The 17,084-nt window shown below is 48.9% G+C and overlaps 1 protein-coding gene across 6 annotated transcripts in view; it reads left to right on the top strand.

The window, feature by feature from the left end:
- Positions 1–12,883, top strand: part of LOC129653088 (solute carrier family 2, facilitated glucose transporter member 5) — a 45,375-nt gene extending 32,492 nt beyond the window's left edge. For 5 of the 6 annotated variants that reach the window (XM_055582396.1, XM_055582393.1, XM_055582391.1 and 2 more), the window contains 9 exons: positions 1,869–1,993; positions 6,393–6,545; positions 9,685–9,810; positions 9,923–10,110; positions 10,227–10,337; positions 10,975–11,076; positions 11,363–11,438; positions 11,899–12,026; positions 12,118–12,883. In XM_055582396.1, coding sequence (XP_055438371.1) covers positions 1,869–1,993; positions 6,393–6,545; positions 9,685–9,810; positions 9,923–10,110; positions 10,227–10,337; positions 10,975–11,076; positions 11,363–11,438; positions 11,899–12,026; positions 12,118–12,321 — 1,213 coding nt within the window. In that variant the 3' untranslated portion in view covers positions 12,322–12,883. The remainder of the gene's footprint in view (positions 1–1,868; positions 1,994–6,392; positions 6,546–9,684; positions 9,811–9,922; positions 10,111–10,226; positions 10,338–10,974; positions 11,077–11,362; positions 11,439–11,898; positions 12,027–12,117) is intronic. The other variant, XM_055582392.1, reaches the window with a different exon arrangement.
- The last annotated feature ends 4,201 nt before the right edge of the window (positions 12,884–17,084 follow it).

A 17,084-nucleotide genomic window follows, 5' to 3' on the forward strand; every position in this document is an offset into this window, starting at 1 on the left:
GTATTAATCACTCAGTCGTGTCCAACTCTATAAGACCCCATGGACTGTAGCCTACCAGGCTCTTCTGTCCATGGTTTTCTCCAGGCAAGAATACTGGAGTGGGGTGCCATTGCCTTCTCCAGAGGATCTTCCCCACCCAGGGATCTAACCCAGGTCTCCTGCATTACAAGCAGATTCTTTACCATCTGAACCATCAGGGAACCCCAGCCCTTATTTTTATGCAAGGCTTTTAAAAAAATCATAATGGGTATCAAATTTTGTTGACTTCTTTTACTACTTCACTTGATAATCCTTTATTTTCCCCAGTATAATGTTTAAAATGGTGTTTTTAACCTTGGAAAGGGAAAATGAAAGTCACTCTGTCATGTATGACTTTTTGCGACCCCATGGACTATACAGTCCATGGAATTCTCCAGGCCAGAATACTGGAGTGGGTAGCCATTCCCTTCTCCAGGGGATCTTCCCAACCCAGGGATCAAACCCAGGCCTCCTGCATTGCAGGCAGATTCTTTACCAGCTGAGCCACAAGGGAAAATATTCCTTTTATTTATTTATTTTTGGTCACACTGGATCTTTGTTGTTTTTGCCTAGGCTTTCTCTAGTTGCAGTGAGCAGGCACTGTTCTTCATTGTGGTGCGAGGGTTTCTCATTGCGGTGGTTTCTCTGTTGCAGAGCATGGGCTCTGGGCACTTGGGCTTCAGTAGCTGCAGCATGCAGGCTCAGCAGTTGTGGCACATGGGCTTAGTTGCGCCTCAGCATTGGAATGTGTCTGGACCAAGGATCAAGTCCCTTGCACTGGCAGGCAGGCTCTTATCCATTGCGCCAAGGAAGTCTTGAAAGATTCTTAACTGTACTGTTGAATTCGATCAGCTAATAATTCACTTAGGATTTTCACATCTATGTTGGTAAGTGAGGTTGGCCTAAACTTTTCCTCTAAGGTCCTTATCCAGTTTGGATTTCAAGATTACTCTAAAAGCACAGTAGTTTATGGTTTCAAAACGCTTTGTTGTTGTTCAGTCACCCAGTCGTGTCCGACTCTTTGTGACCCCATGGACTGCAGCACACCAGGCCTCCCTGTCCCTTACCATCTCCCAGAGTTTGCCCAAGTTCATGTTCATTGCATCAGTGATGCTGTCCAGCCATCTCATCCTCTGAGGCCCTCTTTTCCTTCTGCCCTCAATCTTGAGCAGCATCAGTGACTTTTCCAATGAGTCAGCTATTTGCATCAGATGACAAAGATACTGGACCTTCAGCTTCAGCATCAGTCCTTCCAACAAGTATTTGGGGTTGATTTCTCTTAAGATTGACTGGTTTGCTCTCCTTGCTGTCCAAGGGGCTTTCAGGAATCTTCTCCAGCACCACAGTTTGAAGGCATCAATTCTTTGGTATTCTGCCTTCTTTATGGTCCAGCTCTCACAACCAAACATGACTGCTGAGAAGACCATAGCCTTGGCTATATGGACCTTTGTCAGCAGAGTAACGTCTGTTTTTCAACACACGGTCTAGGTTTGTCATAGCTTTCCTGCCGAGAAGCAATCGTCTTCTGATTTCATGGCTGCAGTCACCATCTGCAGTGGTTTTAGAGCCCAAGAAGAGGAAACTTGTCAGTACTTCCACCTTTTCCCCTTTATGTATTGTAATATTCAAGTCTTTGCCTTTGTGCCCCACTGATGTCCTCCCCCTAGGAGTCATTTACATTTCCTCCCACTGAGAAGCAGGCCATCCACTTGACCTGCATCTGTCTTAGGTCAACAACAAAGTGTATAACACAACAGCAACTGCTGTAATGGAGTAGAGGCCCAGCAAACACTTGTCAAAGGAGTGAGCGAAACCTTAAACCAAACTAACTGGTATTTTGTCCTCTGCAGAAAAGGAACCTTGCTGTTCAACAACATCTTCTCCATCGTGCCTGCGCTCTTAATGGGATTCAGTGAGCTCGCCAAGTCATTTGAGATGATAATTGTGGCCAGGGTTTTGGTGGGAATATGTGCAGGTAAACCTTTCTGTGACTTGGGATAGTCAAGGGGAGGGAGAACAGACCTCTGGGACCTGAACCTATCTGGGGTCTCCAAAGCATGTAGGTTCAAGCTGTTCCTACATCTCTGCTGTGGCTAGACATATAAGCCCCTGTGTTATGGGGATGTGTGTTACATGCAGGAAAGGTAAGGACTGTCTTTTGAAACTTTGTTTCAATTCTTTATATATATGTGAGAACCAAGTTGGACGTAACATGTATTTCTATATTGTGCACTATGGGTTATGGTCAAAAAACTTGAGAAACAATCTAATGTAGAATCCCTCTATCAGAAAAGAGTCGATGACTGTAAATGCTTCAAGGTCATTCTGCGCAGGCCAGGCTGCCCTGGTTACAGGAAAGTCCCTCATCCATGATGCCTCAGACTGAAGACACATGGTTTTGGCCATGCCATGGCCCCCCTTCACATTGGCATCTTCTGTAGGCAGAAGGGTCAGGGTCATCAAAAAGAGAGAGGTGCCCACTCTCAGAGCCATACACTGCAAAGTGGGAACCCAAGGGTGGTGATTGTTGTTCAGTCGCTAAGTCATGGGCAACTCTTTGCGACCCCATGGACTGCACCACTCCAGGCTTCCCTGTCCATCACCAACTCCGGGATCTTGCTCAAACTCATGTCCATTGAGTCAGTGATACCATCCAATCATCTCATCCTGTATCCCCCACCTTCTCCTGCCCTCAATCTTTCCCAGCATCATGGTCTTTTCCAATGAGTTGGCTCTTCACATCAGGTGGCCAAAGTATTGGAGCTTCAGTTTCAGTCCTTCCAATGAATATTCAGGGTTGATTTCCTTTTCTGATCTCCTTGCTGTCCAAAGGACTCTCAGCAGGTGGGCACCCCTGGAAATGCTGCACTCTGGGCACTCACCGCTGCCCTCTCCCCACCACCCCAGGTTCTGGCATCATCAAGTGACTCATTCTCCTTCCAAACACGGGGATTGGGATGAAGGGATAAATTGCCCAGACATTAGCAAACCCGTTCCCTGGAGTTTACTGACAGTAGAGGACATGAGGAGGAGCTTAGTATTGAAGGAAGTGGCAAGGGATTGCAGACCTGGGGGAATAAAGAGGAAAACAAGGTTCCCAAAAAGAGAACAAGTCACTTCAAAGAGGGGATAATGGGTCCCCTGGCAAACTGCCCTCATTCTGTCTATGCCTGAGAGTGCCTGGACATTTATCTGCCATCTGGGCTGGAGCCTCAAGACACCCAGCCCCGCTCCTGTGGGTTTTTCCTGCAGCCGGGCTCAGCTTTATGAAACACAGACGATTCCTAGAAGTCGTTGGCAGTGGGTAGGTGCTGTTAACATTACTATTGACAGCCAACAATTCAGAGTTAATTAAAAAAAAAAAATTAGGCTCTACAAATCACAGTTTGATATTTCAACCTTTGCTTTTATTTTTGGCTGCCACTGCATGACATATGAGAGCTAGTTTCCCAAACCAGCGATTGAACCCTGGCCCTTGGTGGTGAAAGCCCAGAGTCCTAGCCACTGGACCTCCAGGGAATTCCCAACCAACCTTTGCTTTTAAATGAGTATGACTTCAAGTTGGCAGTTCTGAAACTTTTTGGCCTCAGTATCTCTCTACACTCATAAAATTATTGAGGGTTCTAAGGAGTTTTTGCTGACATGTGTTATTTTGATCAATATTTACCACATTAGAAATTGCAACTAAGAATTTACATTAATTCATTTTAAAATAGCAATAATTAAGGCCATTACATGTCTTTATGAAAATAATTCTATTTTCTAAGGCCAAAAAAATTTAGTGGTATTGCTTTACATTTTTACAAATCTCTTCAATGTCTGGCTAAATAGAAGATAGCCAGTCTCTCAAACCTACTTCTGTGTTCTCTTGGTGTGATGTCAGCAGGTGTGTGATTGCTGAAAAACTTATCAGAGAAGGAGAGTGAAAAGGACATATAATATCTTAGGATGGTTCTGAAGATAGTTTTGATCTCACAGAACCCCAGGTGTCAGGAACTCCCTGTGTCCTTAGGTCATACTTGGAGAACTCTAGTGGAAGCCTAATCCATTTGCCATTCATTTCTTCACGTTTTTCCTGAAAAGTCCAGAAAGGGTGTTATCAAACTCTGTGGTACTTTGACACCCCTAAAAATGAAGTAAGTACAGGGTTAGTGCAGCTCAGACTCCCAGATGCTCAGTTAGCTGGTTTGCTGTTAGTCAAGGTCTTTGGTAAAAACACTGCAGACTTTCACTAATGGAATTTAAACTTTAAAAGTCACTTCTCTATCGACATTCGGGGAACCCGATCTCTTCACAGCCTCCAGTGTCTGTCTGTCCAGTGTTGTCTTAATTAAGTTCCGAAGCGCTTGGCCTTCAGATGCAGTCACTAGGGCCTGAATGATGAGCGGGCATTTCCAGGGCCTCACTTCCTCCACAGCCCTTTGAGCACTGGGCCTGCAGAGTCCCTCCCCACCCACCCACAAGACATCTAAGAGCTGCTCTAAAGACTGTCCCTCTTTGCTCTGAAAATCAGAAAGAATTGGTATTAATTAATGAAAGATGATGTCCTTTTAAAATACTGAGCAGAGATATCCTTGGGCAGAATGCAAAGCTTGAAACTTGGCCATCAGTGTCCTATCTCAGGGCTCTCAGACACCCTCCTGTCACCAGCAGCTCCAGCCTCCCCTCGCCCCACATGGTTTCCCTTGGTCTCCCTGTGGTCAGAGCCTCCCTCCCAGACCCCAGGTCTTGCTGAGCATCAGCTTGTCTCTGGCTCTGTGTGCGGTACTTGGAACAGTGACAACCCATCAAGGAGATCAAACCAGTCAATCCTAAAGGAAATCAACCTTGAATTATCATTGGAAGGACTGATGCTCAAGCTGAAGCTCCAATACTTTGACCACCTGATGTGAAGAGCTGACTCTTTGGAAAAGACCCAGGTACTGGGAAAGATTGAGGGCAGGAGGAGAAGAGGGCAACAGAGGATGAGATGGTTGGATGGCATCACCAACTCAATGGACATGAGCTTGAGTAGACTCTGGGAGATAGGGAAGGACCAGGAAGCCTGGACTGCTGCAGGACTCAGACATGACTTAGTGACTGAACAACAACAACCCATCTGATCTTCCCAGATCCTCAACCTCTCACCGGGCTTCTCAGAATTAAATGAGATAATACATGTGAAAATACTCTGGAGTCTATAGAATTAAATTCCACCTATTCATAAGGGGATCAGACTGTAGTAAGACAGGAAAACTGACAAGTTCATATACTGAGGATTCAAAAACAGTTCAGACCTTACACAAATCCCAGAATACAGTTGGTATTGGGTATTAGTCACTCTCAGGTCCAGCTCTTTGCAACCTCATGGACTGTAGCCCACCAGGCTCCTCCGTCCATGGGATTTTCCAGGCAAGAATACTGGAGTGAGTTGCCATTGCCTTCTCCAGGGGATCTTCCCCACCCAGGGATCAAACTCGGGTCTCCTGCATTGCAGGCAGATTCTTTACGTTGAACCACCAAGAAAGCCACAATAAATACTGGTCCACAATAAATATTGAAGTTTTTTTTTTTTTTTAATGCTTAATGGAATATTATGCTCAAGTCATGTCTGACTCTTTGTGACCCCATGGAGTGGTTTGCTATTCCCTTCTCCAGGGATCTTCCCAACCCAGGGATCAAACCTAGGTCTCCTGCATTGACAGGAAGATTCTTTACCACTATCACCCCTTATTGAAAAATAAAGCTTGTGCTTCAATGTCTATGCATCAGCTTATTGTATAAATAAGAAAGCAAAGCTGGTGGGCAGGCCTTTTATTAACAGGTTTTCCCCCACAAGGAGCAAGAGAGAAGAGAGTGCCCAGAACACACCTGGGCTTTTCCTCTCTGAAACCACACCAGTAGGGAGGGAATTCCTGAGGTCCTGCTGGCCTGTATCCCCAGGTGACACCAGTCTGGAAGCAACAACACTGAACTTCTTCTATCAGGCCATTTTCTCCTAATGTCTAAAGGACTAAGAATTGCGAAAGGTGATGTTTGCTTACTTTTGTAGTTTTGAGAAAGTTGCAGCCCAACTAATATGATTGCTAAGGGCTTCCCAGTGGCACAGTGGTAAAGAATCCACCTGCAATGTAGGAGACATGGGTTTGATCCCTGGGTGGGGAAGGTCCCCTGGAAGAGGAAATGGCAACCCACTCCAGTATTCTTGAAAATCCCATGGACAGAGATGCTTGGCCAGCTACAGTCCATGGGGTTGCAAAGAGTCGGATGTGACTTAGCGACTGAGCACAACAACAATGTGATTGCTAAGGAAAATAAATGTATTTGAAGACACAGCTTGTCCCTGCCAGACTACTGTTTCCAGATTGTGTCTTTACTTCCACCCCCTCTCCCAGGTCTGTCTTCCAATGTCGTCCCCATGTACTTAGGGGAGCTGGCCCCTAAGAACTGGAGGGGGGCCCTGGGGGTGGTGCCCCAGCTCTTCATCACCATCGGGATCCTTGTGGCCCAGATCTTTGGTCTTCGGGGTCTCCTGGCAAATGAAGAAGGTGAGTTCCGGATGCCTCCAGACCATTAGCCCGCTCCTATGAGCTGGTCTTTTCTGCAGAGCCCTGACCCCACAGTGCGGAGGTGGTGGTTGTACTGAGCAGGCCTGAACACGTTGGTGGGGACGCATAGACCGATGTTCTCTAGTCCCTCTTTGGACACGTAGGAGGGGGCTTCGAGGGAGCAGGATAAACTGCTGTCTGAGTGGCTGCTAGACCCGGGGCTAGGTAGTGAAAGCAGCCAGGGGGCCAGACTCTATGTTTAAGGCTTCCAGCACCCCTGCACTGGGGCCTCCCAGCAACTCAGCTGCCCAGGGACTTGTGGTCATCCCACTGCAGACCAGGAAAGAGGGTCACAAGACCCAGCCCCCGTGGAGGTGGTGGTGAGTCTCAGGGCCAGCATCCACCCCAGACCTGGACTCCAGAGCCACACCCCCTGCCCCACGAGCCTGGCGCCTGGCACATAGTAGGTGCACAGTAACTCATAACTGTCAGTGTTTGCATGACTTCCCCTTTCTTTGTCTTAGGTCTCAAAACTCTGAAGGGAAATCACCACTAATAAAGCACCAGTCAAAACATATGAAGTACTCGTCATGGGCCAGACACAAAGCCTTTTATATTAATTCATTTAATCTTCCAAACAACCTATGAGCATGTACTGTTTACTGTACCCATTTTACAGTTGTAGACCCTGAGGTCGGGAGAGGTTGTATTACATGTCCAAGGTGTCGTTAGGACACAAATGCAGATAGTGCAGGCCTGGGCCGGAGTTTTAAGTATCCTCTTTCCCACCTTACAATCACCCTTGTAAGCATCTGGGACCAGGAGTGAAGCAGCTAGGTTCCTGTCTCCCAGTGATGGCACATAACCAGCCAGCAGGACCCAGAAAACCCCTGGCACCTTTCAAGTACTCTGTGGTATGTGGGGAAAGAGCCATAGGTCCACCCAGGGAGAGGGGCTCAGAGAGGGCCTGGGCTGGGAGAAGCAGGACCAGCATTCCAGTGTGAGCAGAGAGGCCAGGAGTGTGAAGCTCTTTGTGAGACCAGGGAGCTGCAGACATCCTACTGACCTCGCACTTTGTCCCTCCATCCTTCACGGTGACTGTTCAGCCACTGGCACCTCCCCTAGGCAGAGGTGGAGGGCAGAGCCTGGCCTGACTCATCTTAGAATCTCCAGCACAATTCATGGCACATAATAGGTGCTCAGTGAAGAAGGAAGGAAGGAGGGAAGGCCAGAAGAGAAGAGTGTCAGAGTTTATGGAAGCGAGGGGCATAGGAGGTGAGCAGCCATAGCACAAAGGCTGCAAAGAAGTCCAGGGCAGGTCAAGAACCAGGTGTCTGGATGTGGCAGGGACACTGAGACCTTGTGAGAAGACTTTCACATAGTGGGTGGGAGGGGGGCCAGAGGGCAGACAGCAGCAGCCCAAATGGCAGGCGCTTCCACGCTTGCTGTAGTCTATGCAAGGGTGATGGAAGCAGAACTCAGATCATCTAGGCCCTGGATTCGGAGCCAAGAGGTGGGAGGAGCTTGGGAGGATGGTGATTCAGGTTTCAACGTGCCTGAGTTCCTATCTCAGCTTTTCTCCCAAATAACTGACCTCGGGGTGAGGGAGCTGCACCCTCCACAGTGTCAGCAGGTGTAAAATGGGGTTGACTCTGGTACCTGCCTCCTGACGTCGCTGTGACAGGGAGTGGGCTACAGGTGAAAAGCCATCAGAATAGTGCCTGGCACACAGATGTCCAAGGTTACACCTTCTGCAAATCCTAGGAGAAGAGGGAGTGAGTCAGGCATTCATAGCTCCTAGAAGGAGCCTGAACCACTCATTCACTTACTTTAAACAGTTTTATTTATATATTTATTTTTAGCTGTGCTGGGTCTTCATTGCAGCCCGGGCTTTTCTCTAGTTGCAGTGAGCAGAGATTCCTCTCTTGTTGCGAGGTACTGGCTTCTCATTGCGGTGGCTTCTGTTGTTGCGGAGCACGGGCTATAGGGTGCGTGGGCTTCGGTAGTTGCAGCTCCTGGGCTCTAGAGCACAGGCTCAGCGGTTGTGACCCATGGGCTTAGTTGCTGCACAGCATGTGGAATCCTCCCACCCAGGGAGGAAACCCGTGTCTTCTGCATTGTCAGGCAGACTCTCCACCACTAAGCCACCAGGGAAGCCCTGAGAGTGAAGTCGCTCAGTCATGTCTGACTCTTTACGACCCCATGGACTGTAGCCCACCAGGCTCCTCAGTCCATGGAATTTTCCAGGCAAGAATACTGGAGTGGTTTGCCGTTTCCTTCTCCAGGGGATCTTCCTGACCCAGGGATCGAACCCATGTCTCCCGCGTTGCAGGCAGACGCTTTACCATCTTGAGCCACCAGGGATGCCCTATTTAACCATTTTTATTGTGAGATATAATATATATGTGGATCCAGAACTACAGTGGAACCACATGGTGTGGAACCATGCTGCACCAAACACCGTGTTGGTGTGACAGGCTCCTGTCCTGACCTGCTTCATTTTCAGCACCGTATAAAATTCCACCTGATGAGGAACCATCGTTTATGGATGAAGGTTTGCCTCGTTTCTGGGTTTCCCTTCTATAATCAGTGCTGCTTGGCCCATTCTCCTTCCACCCCAGGCACACTCCTGAGCACGACTGCTGGGTTAGAGCCTGTGTGGTGTCCAGCATCACTAGCTCCTTTTAGACCATTTCCTAAAGATGCCACATGTCCACACAGCATGTGGAGACTTCCCATCTGCCCACATTCTCACCAGCACTTGGTATCATCTGAATTTTTCACTTTGTTCAGCTGGTAGGTGTGCTCTGTGCTCATTTGCTCAGGTCGTGTCTGACTCTTTGCAGCCCCAGGGTAGATGGGCAGTAGTTATTCATCATTATCCATTCTCTAAGTGTTTAGAGTGCCCACTCGTCATTAGGTACCAAGGGTTGGCAGACACAGGGATGAAAAGACAAAGATCTTGTCCCCATCCCCACCCCCACTGCCCCCTGTGTTCCAGACCCAAAGATAACCAATCAGGATAAAAGGCCAGAGCGGCCAATAGGGCTCCACCTGGCTGGAGGCAGAGGCAAGCTGGAACCAAGGCTGAGTCTGGGGCACTGGGATCAGCTCTCTGGTCACACTGGTTTCCTTGCAGGCTGGCCCATCCTCCTCGGATTGACTGGGATCCCCGCTGTGCTGCAGCTCCTCTTCCTGCCCTTCTTCCCTGAGAGTCCCAGGTACCTGCTGATTCAGAAGAAAGATGAAGCAGCTGCCAAAAGCGGTGAGGCTTTCCCTTGAGACGAAAAGAAGGGATTGAGATTCCGGCATCTTTTCAGGAGTGGGGGGGTGCACTGTGGTCCAGCCCGCAACTCGCCCTCTGCTCGCTCCCCCAGCTCTGAGGAGGCTGCGTGGCTGGCATGATGTGGATGCGGAGATAGAGGAGATCCTGGAGGAGGACAGGGCTGAGAAGGCTGCGGGCTTCATCTCCGTGCTGAAACTGTTCAAGATGAGGTCCCTGCGGTGGCAGGTCATCTCCATCATCGTCCTCATGGCGGGCCAGCAGCTCTCCGGAGTGAATGCGGTAGGGAGCAGGTGTTGGGGGTGGGCGTGGAGCTCGGCCTGGACAACGGTGGGTGCAGGGACACCCCGAGAGGTCCAGGTGGTGGCCTGGCAGGCCTCACCTTGGTTTCCTTCTAGATCTACTACTACGCAGACCAGATTTACCTGAGCGCTGGAGTGAATGAGGACGATGTCCAATATGTGACGGCGGGCACAGGTGCTGTCAATGTGCTGATAACTGTCTGTGCCGTGAGTATCCTGGGAGCCAAGTCCCCGTCTGACACCAGGGATGGAGGGCACCTTGGAGGGGCAGGTGGTCTCAGCCCAGGAAGGAGCTGAGATCTAGGTGGCAATGTGCCCCTTGGTCCCTTCATCTCTAACTTCTGGGCTATCCCCAGATGACAGCCTGTCTCTCCTGATGGGCAGCCTATGACTCCCAAAGATGGAGACCCCACCCACTACTTTGGAAGCTGCCACCATGAGAGATGGCTCTTCTCCAATCTTATACATTGGGGGTCACAACCTGTGCCAGGGCTGCTGTGTGATAAACAGGGCCCCTGGACTGGCCATTCAAGGACACACACACACACACACACACACACATACTTGAGAAGGTGGGTGCATAGCTCACCCAGCTCTCATTGTGCTGTGCTCGCTCATTCAGTCATGTCTGGCTCTTCATGACCCCATGAACTGTAGCCCACCAGGCTCTTCTGTCCATGGGATTCTCCAGGCAAGAATACTGGAGTGTAGCTGCCCCTTTAGAAAGGTGTTGTGTGGAACATGGAAGTGGGGCTGCCCAGGAAGGCGGATCTGGGCAGGGATGTGGCGGGGGGTGGGGCACGGCCTGCTGAGCCTCCCACTCTTCCTTGCCCTTTCCCTCCAGATTTTCGTGGTGGAACTAATGGGAAGGAGATTCCTGCTCCTCCTGGGCTTCTCTGTCTGTTTCACTGCCTGCTGCGTGCTGACGGGTGCCTTGGCTCTGCAGGTGAGGAAGGCGGAGCCTGGGGTGCAGCCATCCACCTGGGCCCTCCTGTGCATGCTTATCATCATGATGAGTCAGCTGCTTGGGTCAGCCCTCCACCTGCCCCAGCAACCCACTGTTCATTTACAGTGGATATTCCAGGGGTAGGCAGGTGGTGCTGCCTGTTGAAAAAGGCCCTCCTTCCCAACTCAGGCAGAGCAACTGGCCCTCTGGGAGACAAGAGTCCTGATGGTCCCAACCCAGGTTGTCTCTGCTTTGGGTGTGATTCAACTCTGTTTCCTTTCCACAGGACATGATATCCTGGATGCCCTACGTCAGCATCGCCTGTGTCATCTCCTACGTCATAGGGCATGCCCTTGGGCCCAGTATGTACCCCAGAGCTGACTCAATGGTTTCACTGCCCCTCTTCTTCCAGCCTAGAAAATTCTGGTCTGAGCTCCTTAGAGAGGCTCCAGGGAGGGCTAGATTCAGCCCTGAATGGCTTCTGTGCTACGCTCTTTTGGCTGAGGTGTTTGGGCAGAGCATGACAAGAGGGAGGACAGTAAAGCAGCCTGTGTAGGCTGGACACAGTGCCCATGTGGTGGGCAGAGATCTTTATAGATGGTCATGGACCCCTTTTGGGGACATCACAGGATGTCACCTGTTGTGCCTGACTTTTGGTAGATGCCTTCTCACGCTGCTTCTCCACACAATCAGGAGGTCCTGGAGACATACTTGCTCTGCCTTGAGCCAGATGCCTCTGGAACCTTACATGCGCAGGGCTCCAGGACCTGTGGTGGGCTTGTTTGGCCAACAGAGAAGTCAGCTATCCCTGTTCCTCCCCAGGTCCCATCCCCGCACTGCTCGTCACCGAGATCTTCCTGCAGTCCTCCCGGCCAGCTGCCTACATGGTGGCGGGTACTGTTCACTGGCTCTCCAACTTCACTGTGGGCTTGGTCTTCCCATTCATCCAAGTAAGTGTGACCCAGGGCCCCAGAGGTACAAGCTACTCAAGCAGTAAATTGAGAACCTTTTCAAAAATGTGGACCCTCTCCCCTCCCACAGGTGGGCCTCGGAGCTTACAGCTTTGTCATTTTTGCCGTGATATGTCTTCTCACCACCGTCTACATCTTCCTGATCATCCCTGAAACCAAGTCCAAGACCTTCATAGAAATCAATCGGATCTTCATCAAGATGAACAAAGTGCCAGGGGTGCACCCAGAAAAGGAGGAGCTAAAGGAGTTTCCACCGTCAACTGCAAGGCAGTAACTTGAGAGGAGGAGCCCATCAATAGGATCTGTGTAGAACTTCTCTCCTACGCTATGAATCCAGAATAAGGACAAGTTCGGCGTGGAATGCAGGCACAGCTGGGACTATCCAGAGGGCTTCTGTGCAGTTCTTAAAGCCAGGCTGTCTCTTTCCAGATTGACCTACCACCAACCTTGAAGCATGGTGGGCAGCTGTCTCTCAACCGTGCTGGTTCAGCCATTGTGTGGCTCCTGGTAAGACCAGCTCCTATCACAAAAATCATTACCATGATGTCAAGACAGAAGGAATCAAATGTGGCCAAAAAAGCTATCTCTCCTCCAATCCCATTGTCTTCTGGGAGCCACAGGCATGTGTTCAGAGTGGAATCCGTCCTCTCGTCAGATCCATCTCCAGAAACACTAGTCTTGGAAAGTGTGATGTCACAAATAATGTCTAGGAATCTGGGAAGCAGGTCCCCATGGAGACTTTGACCAAGTCAGAGATTACTGATCCCAAATTATATTATTACAGGACCATGGCATTGCTTCTGTATACTCAATAAAACAAATATAATCACTTTTCACCAAGATGTTCTGTGTTTCTGTGAGCAGGTAGAAGGTGGGGGCATTCCCTGCTCCTCCAAGTAGCTTGGTTGCACTGGAATGTCAGCCCCTTGAGGGCAGGGGTTTGACCAGTTTTGTTTATCCTGGAATCCCCACTGCCTTGAAGAGCCTGGCATGGAAGAGGCCCTCGAACCATACTTGCTGAAAGAAGGGGAGAAGTGAGAGATGAGGTGGTTACAAAGTTGTGATTTTTAAAATTTAAGATTGAGGAAACTTCTGCATGTCTTCAGGTGCATAGCGAGCACTGAGAGGTCCTGAAGATGAGATGAGAAGAGTGTAGGGAGAAGGAGGAAGTGCCCCCAAACACACGGCAGAGCTGAAGGCTTTTCTTAGAGGTGCGCGTGTGTGAAGAGGGTGTGTACAAAAAGGTGGATAAAACCAAGGCATAGGAAAGGAAAGTGGAGGGGCCACCTATTGAAAGGCCTCTGGCAGGATGTGAAATCTCCTGGGAGTTGGGAGGTAGAGACCAGGGGTAGGGTGGGACAGAGGTGGAGTTGAGAGCAACCTTCTTGGGGGTGAAATGGGGATTCCCCAGGTGGTGCATTCCATGACTTACAAAAGTAGTGAGGGCCCAAATAAATTAAAAAGCACAATGCTGTGATTGAACCATCCTTCCCTTCTGCTGCAGGGACCTACAGTGTGAGGGGGCACAGAAAACAACCGTAGATAGCGGTTCTCAACACTGAGGAGCAGTAAGGCTGGAATGTCAGAAGCTAAGGAGCTATGACATTATTAACTCAGCTCATGCTACCTGGAGGACTCCTAACCCAGGAGAGGCTCTGGAGTTCATGATTCTGTGGATCTATTCTCTGGAGTCAACCTTGGTTCTGCCATTTAGTAATCGTGCATATTGGGCGACCACCTTGGATTTTCTGTACCTCGATTTTCTCTTCTGTTGCATGCTAAGTCACTTCAGTCGTGTCCAACACTCTGTGACCCTATGGATTGTAGTCTGCCAGTCTCCTCTGTCCATGAGATGCTCTAGGCAAGAATACTGGAGTGGGTTGCCATTTCCTTCTCCAGGGAGCTTCCCAACCCAGGGATTGAACCGGAGTCTCTTGTGTCTCCTGCACTGGCAGGTGGGTTCATTACCAATAGTGCCACCTGGGAAATCCTGGTGGCTCAGACGGTAAGGAATCTGTCTAATGCAGGAAACCTGGGTTTGATCCCTGGGTCTGGAAGATCCACTGGAGAAGGAAATGGTTACCTATTCCAGTATTCTTTCTGGAGAATCCCGTGGACAGAGGAGCCTGGTGAGCTACAATCCATGGGGTCTCAAAGAGTGAGACACGACTGAGCAACTAACACTTTCTTCTGTTGAGCTAATCATAAAAGTCTCATATGGTTGGTTGTGAGAAGTAAATAATATGCTTGTAGTGTTTAAATCAGTTGTAGTTTAGTCACTAAATCATGTCCAACTCTTTTGCAACCTCCTGGATCATAGCCCACCAGGCTCCTCTTCCATGGGATTTTCCAGGCAAGAGTACTGGAGTGTGTTGCCCTTTCCTTTTCCAGGGGATCTTCCCAACTCAGGGATTGAATACATGTCTCCTACCTTGCAGACATATTCTTTACTGCTGAGCCACTAGGGAAACCAGTGCCTGACTTATGCTAAGCATTTAGCTATTTTTCAGTGCTTGGGAATAAGCATTGATATGGAAGACAAATAAATCCATAGACAAAATACAGTGAGAGATCACTATACACATAAATGGATTTAACAAGTAAGTGGATGGCAGGTGCTGGGAACTATCTCACTGTTGCAGTGGGAAATGACAGATAAGCCAAGAGAGAGGGTTTAGGATGATCCACATGGTAATAGACTAGAGTTGGAGATGTGGTTTAGCTGAATATAGACACAGATGGCTACACATAGGAATATTTAGAGATCCATGGATTTCTATGGGTTAGTAAAATACAACAGAAGAAAGGTATGGGCCTGATGCTATGGCTGCACAGAAGGAAGATGGGGACTTAAAGACAAAAAGGATTTCTCCAGGTGGAGAAGATGCCATAGGAGAGAGGATGGTTGTGCCAGGTGAGGAAAGGCACAAAGAGATGCGGAGGGGTTGAAGGGAAGGCTGGATCACTTAGTGTGAAGGTGAAGGTAGAGAGCCTGAATGAGATTCTGTGGGTCCCAGTGAGCCACACTGAGTCTGAACCTTGTCCTCAAGATAAATCTGGCTTTAGATGACCACTGAGTTTCAGGGAGGTCCACGGCAGTAACAAGACTGGGTGGGACTTGGGGAGGGAGGCTTACTGGAGAAAAATAATGAGGGCTTTGCAAAGCCAGCAGAGCAGGGGGGTGGGGGTGGGGCAGACGTGAGTAAGAACTCAGCGGACTTGGTGGGATTCGCCACCGTAGGTCTGATGTCCTTGCCAGGTTTCTAACTGGGGACTATAGGGAGTGGCTTGGGGAACTGAGTGGCAGCCTTGGGGAGAAGACAGTTAACATTCTTGGACCTGTTGAGATGGGGAGCTCATCTCACACAAAAGATGCCTAGAAGGAAGACCTCCCTTCTCCTGATATTTTCAATGTAATGACTCTTTAAATTGCAAATTAGCCCTGGACAGTCTGACTCAAGTCAGCCAATGACTTCCAGTTAAGTTCAGAATAAAATCCCCAGTCCTCTCAGCCTGCTCAGTATCTATGTGCCTGCTACCTCCTTCCTCTCCCTTTCTGCTCCAACTCCACCAACCTCTCGTCACTCCCCAAACCATGGCCAGCCCTCTCTCACTTCAGGATGTTTGCATCAGGCTGGTGCTTGTGCAGGCTCATGGCTGGCCACCTCCATCAATCAAGGAGTCCTTCTACCTCCCCGGATGTGCACACACATCCCCACCCAAGATGTGAGGTGTACAGGTACTCCTCAGCCAAGATGTATCTTAAACTGAAGGCTTCTGGGAGGAGCAAGACTCATCATGGCCTGGCATTATCAGCTGACTTTTTGACCCCTAAGGAGCCTTTCTGCACATGTGTAGTGTCCCCAGAAAGTAGGGGGTGGGGGAGTGGGAGCGAGGGAGTGAAGATCACTTAATCCTTTACCCAAACAGGATTTTTCCCCTCTTTGTTCCTGCCATGGCTGTTATCTTAAGGTGTTTACAAGAGATAAAGCCTGGCTGCTTACCCTGTTTCTATTTCAGAAGGCAAACAGGAGGCTGATTGTAAATGCCTTACCTGGAGCCCACCCATCTCCTGTCTCAGGTAATGCAAACAGGAGGCTAATTGTTAAGTAACCACCCTGAAGCCCACTTCTTCCTACACCATGAAATGCAACAGGAGGCCAGTTGTGAATGCCTAATCTGGAACCCATCTATCTCCTGCCTTAAGCTGAGCCTCCAAGAATGGGTGAGATTTTTCCTAGATTCCACATGTGTGTGTTAATATAAAATATATATATTTTTTCTCTTTCTGACTTCTTTTTCTCTGTATAACAGGTTCTGGTTTCACTCACCTCAGTTCAGCCTGACTCAAATTCATTCCTTTTTATGGCTGAGAAATACTGCATTGTATAAATGTACCATGGGGGGAGAAAGGGTGGGGCAAATTGAGAGAGCAGCATTGACTTATGTACACCGCCATGTGTGAAATAGATAGCTAGTGGGAAGCTGCTGCATAACACAGGGTGCTCAGCCTGGTTCTCTGTGATGATCTAGAGGGGTGGAATGGGGGGTGGGGGTGGGAGGGAGGCTCAAGAGGGAAGGGATATACATATAGTTATGGCTGATTCACATTGCTGTATGGCAGAAACTAACACAAAACTATAAAGCAACTATCCTCCAATTAGAAATAAAAAAAAAAATGCTTGATTGATACAGCCGTTATTGAGAATGCTTTGGAGATTCCTTTAAAAACTAGGAATAAAGCTACCATATGACCCAACAATCCCACTACTGGGTATATACCCTGAAGAAACCAAAATGGAAAAAGACACATGTACCCCGATGTTCGTCACAGCACTGTTTACAATAGCTAGGACATGGAGGCAACCTAGATGTCCATCAATGGATGAATGGAGAAAGAAGTTGTAGTACATATACACATTGGAATATTACTCAGCTATAAAAAGGAGCACATTTGACTCAGTTCTAATGAGGTGGATAAATCTAGAGTCTATTAGACAGAGTGAAGTAAGTCAGAAAGAGAAAGACAAATATCAT

Source organism: Bubalus kerabau, chromosome 5 (genome assembly GCF_029407905.1).
Source record: "Bubalus kerabau isolate K-KA32 ecotype Philippines breed swamp buffalo chromosome 5, PCC_UOA_SB_1v2, whole genome shotgun sequence".
In the NCBI taxonomy this organism is placed as follows: domain Eukaryota; kingdom Metazoa; phylum Chordata; class Mammalia; order Artiodactyla; family Bovidae; genus Bubalus; species Bubalus kerabau.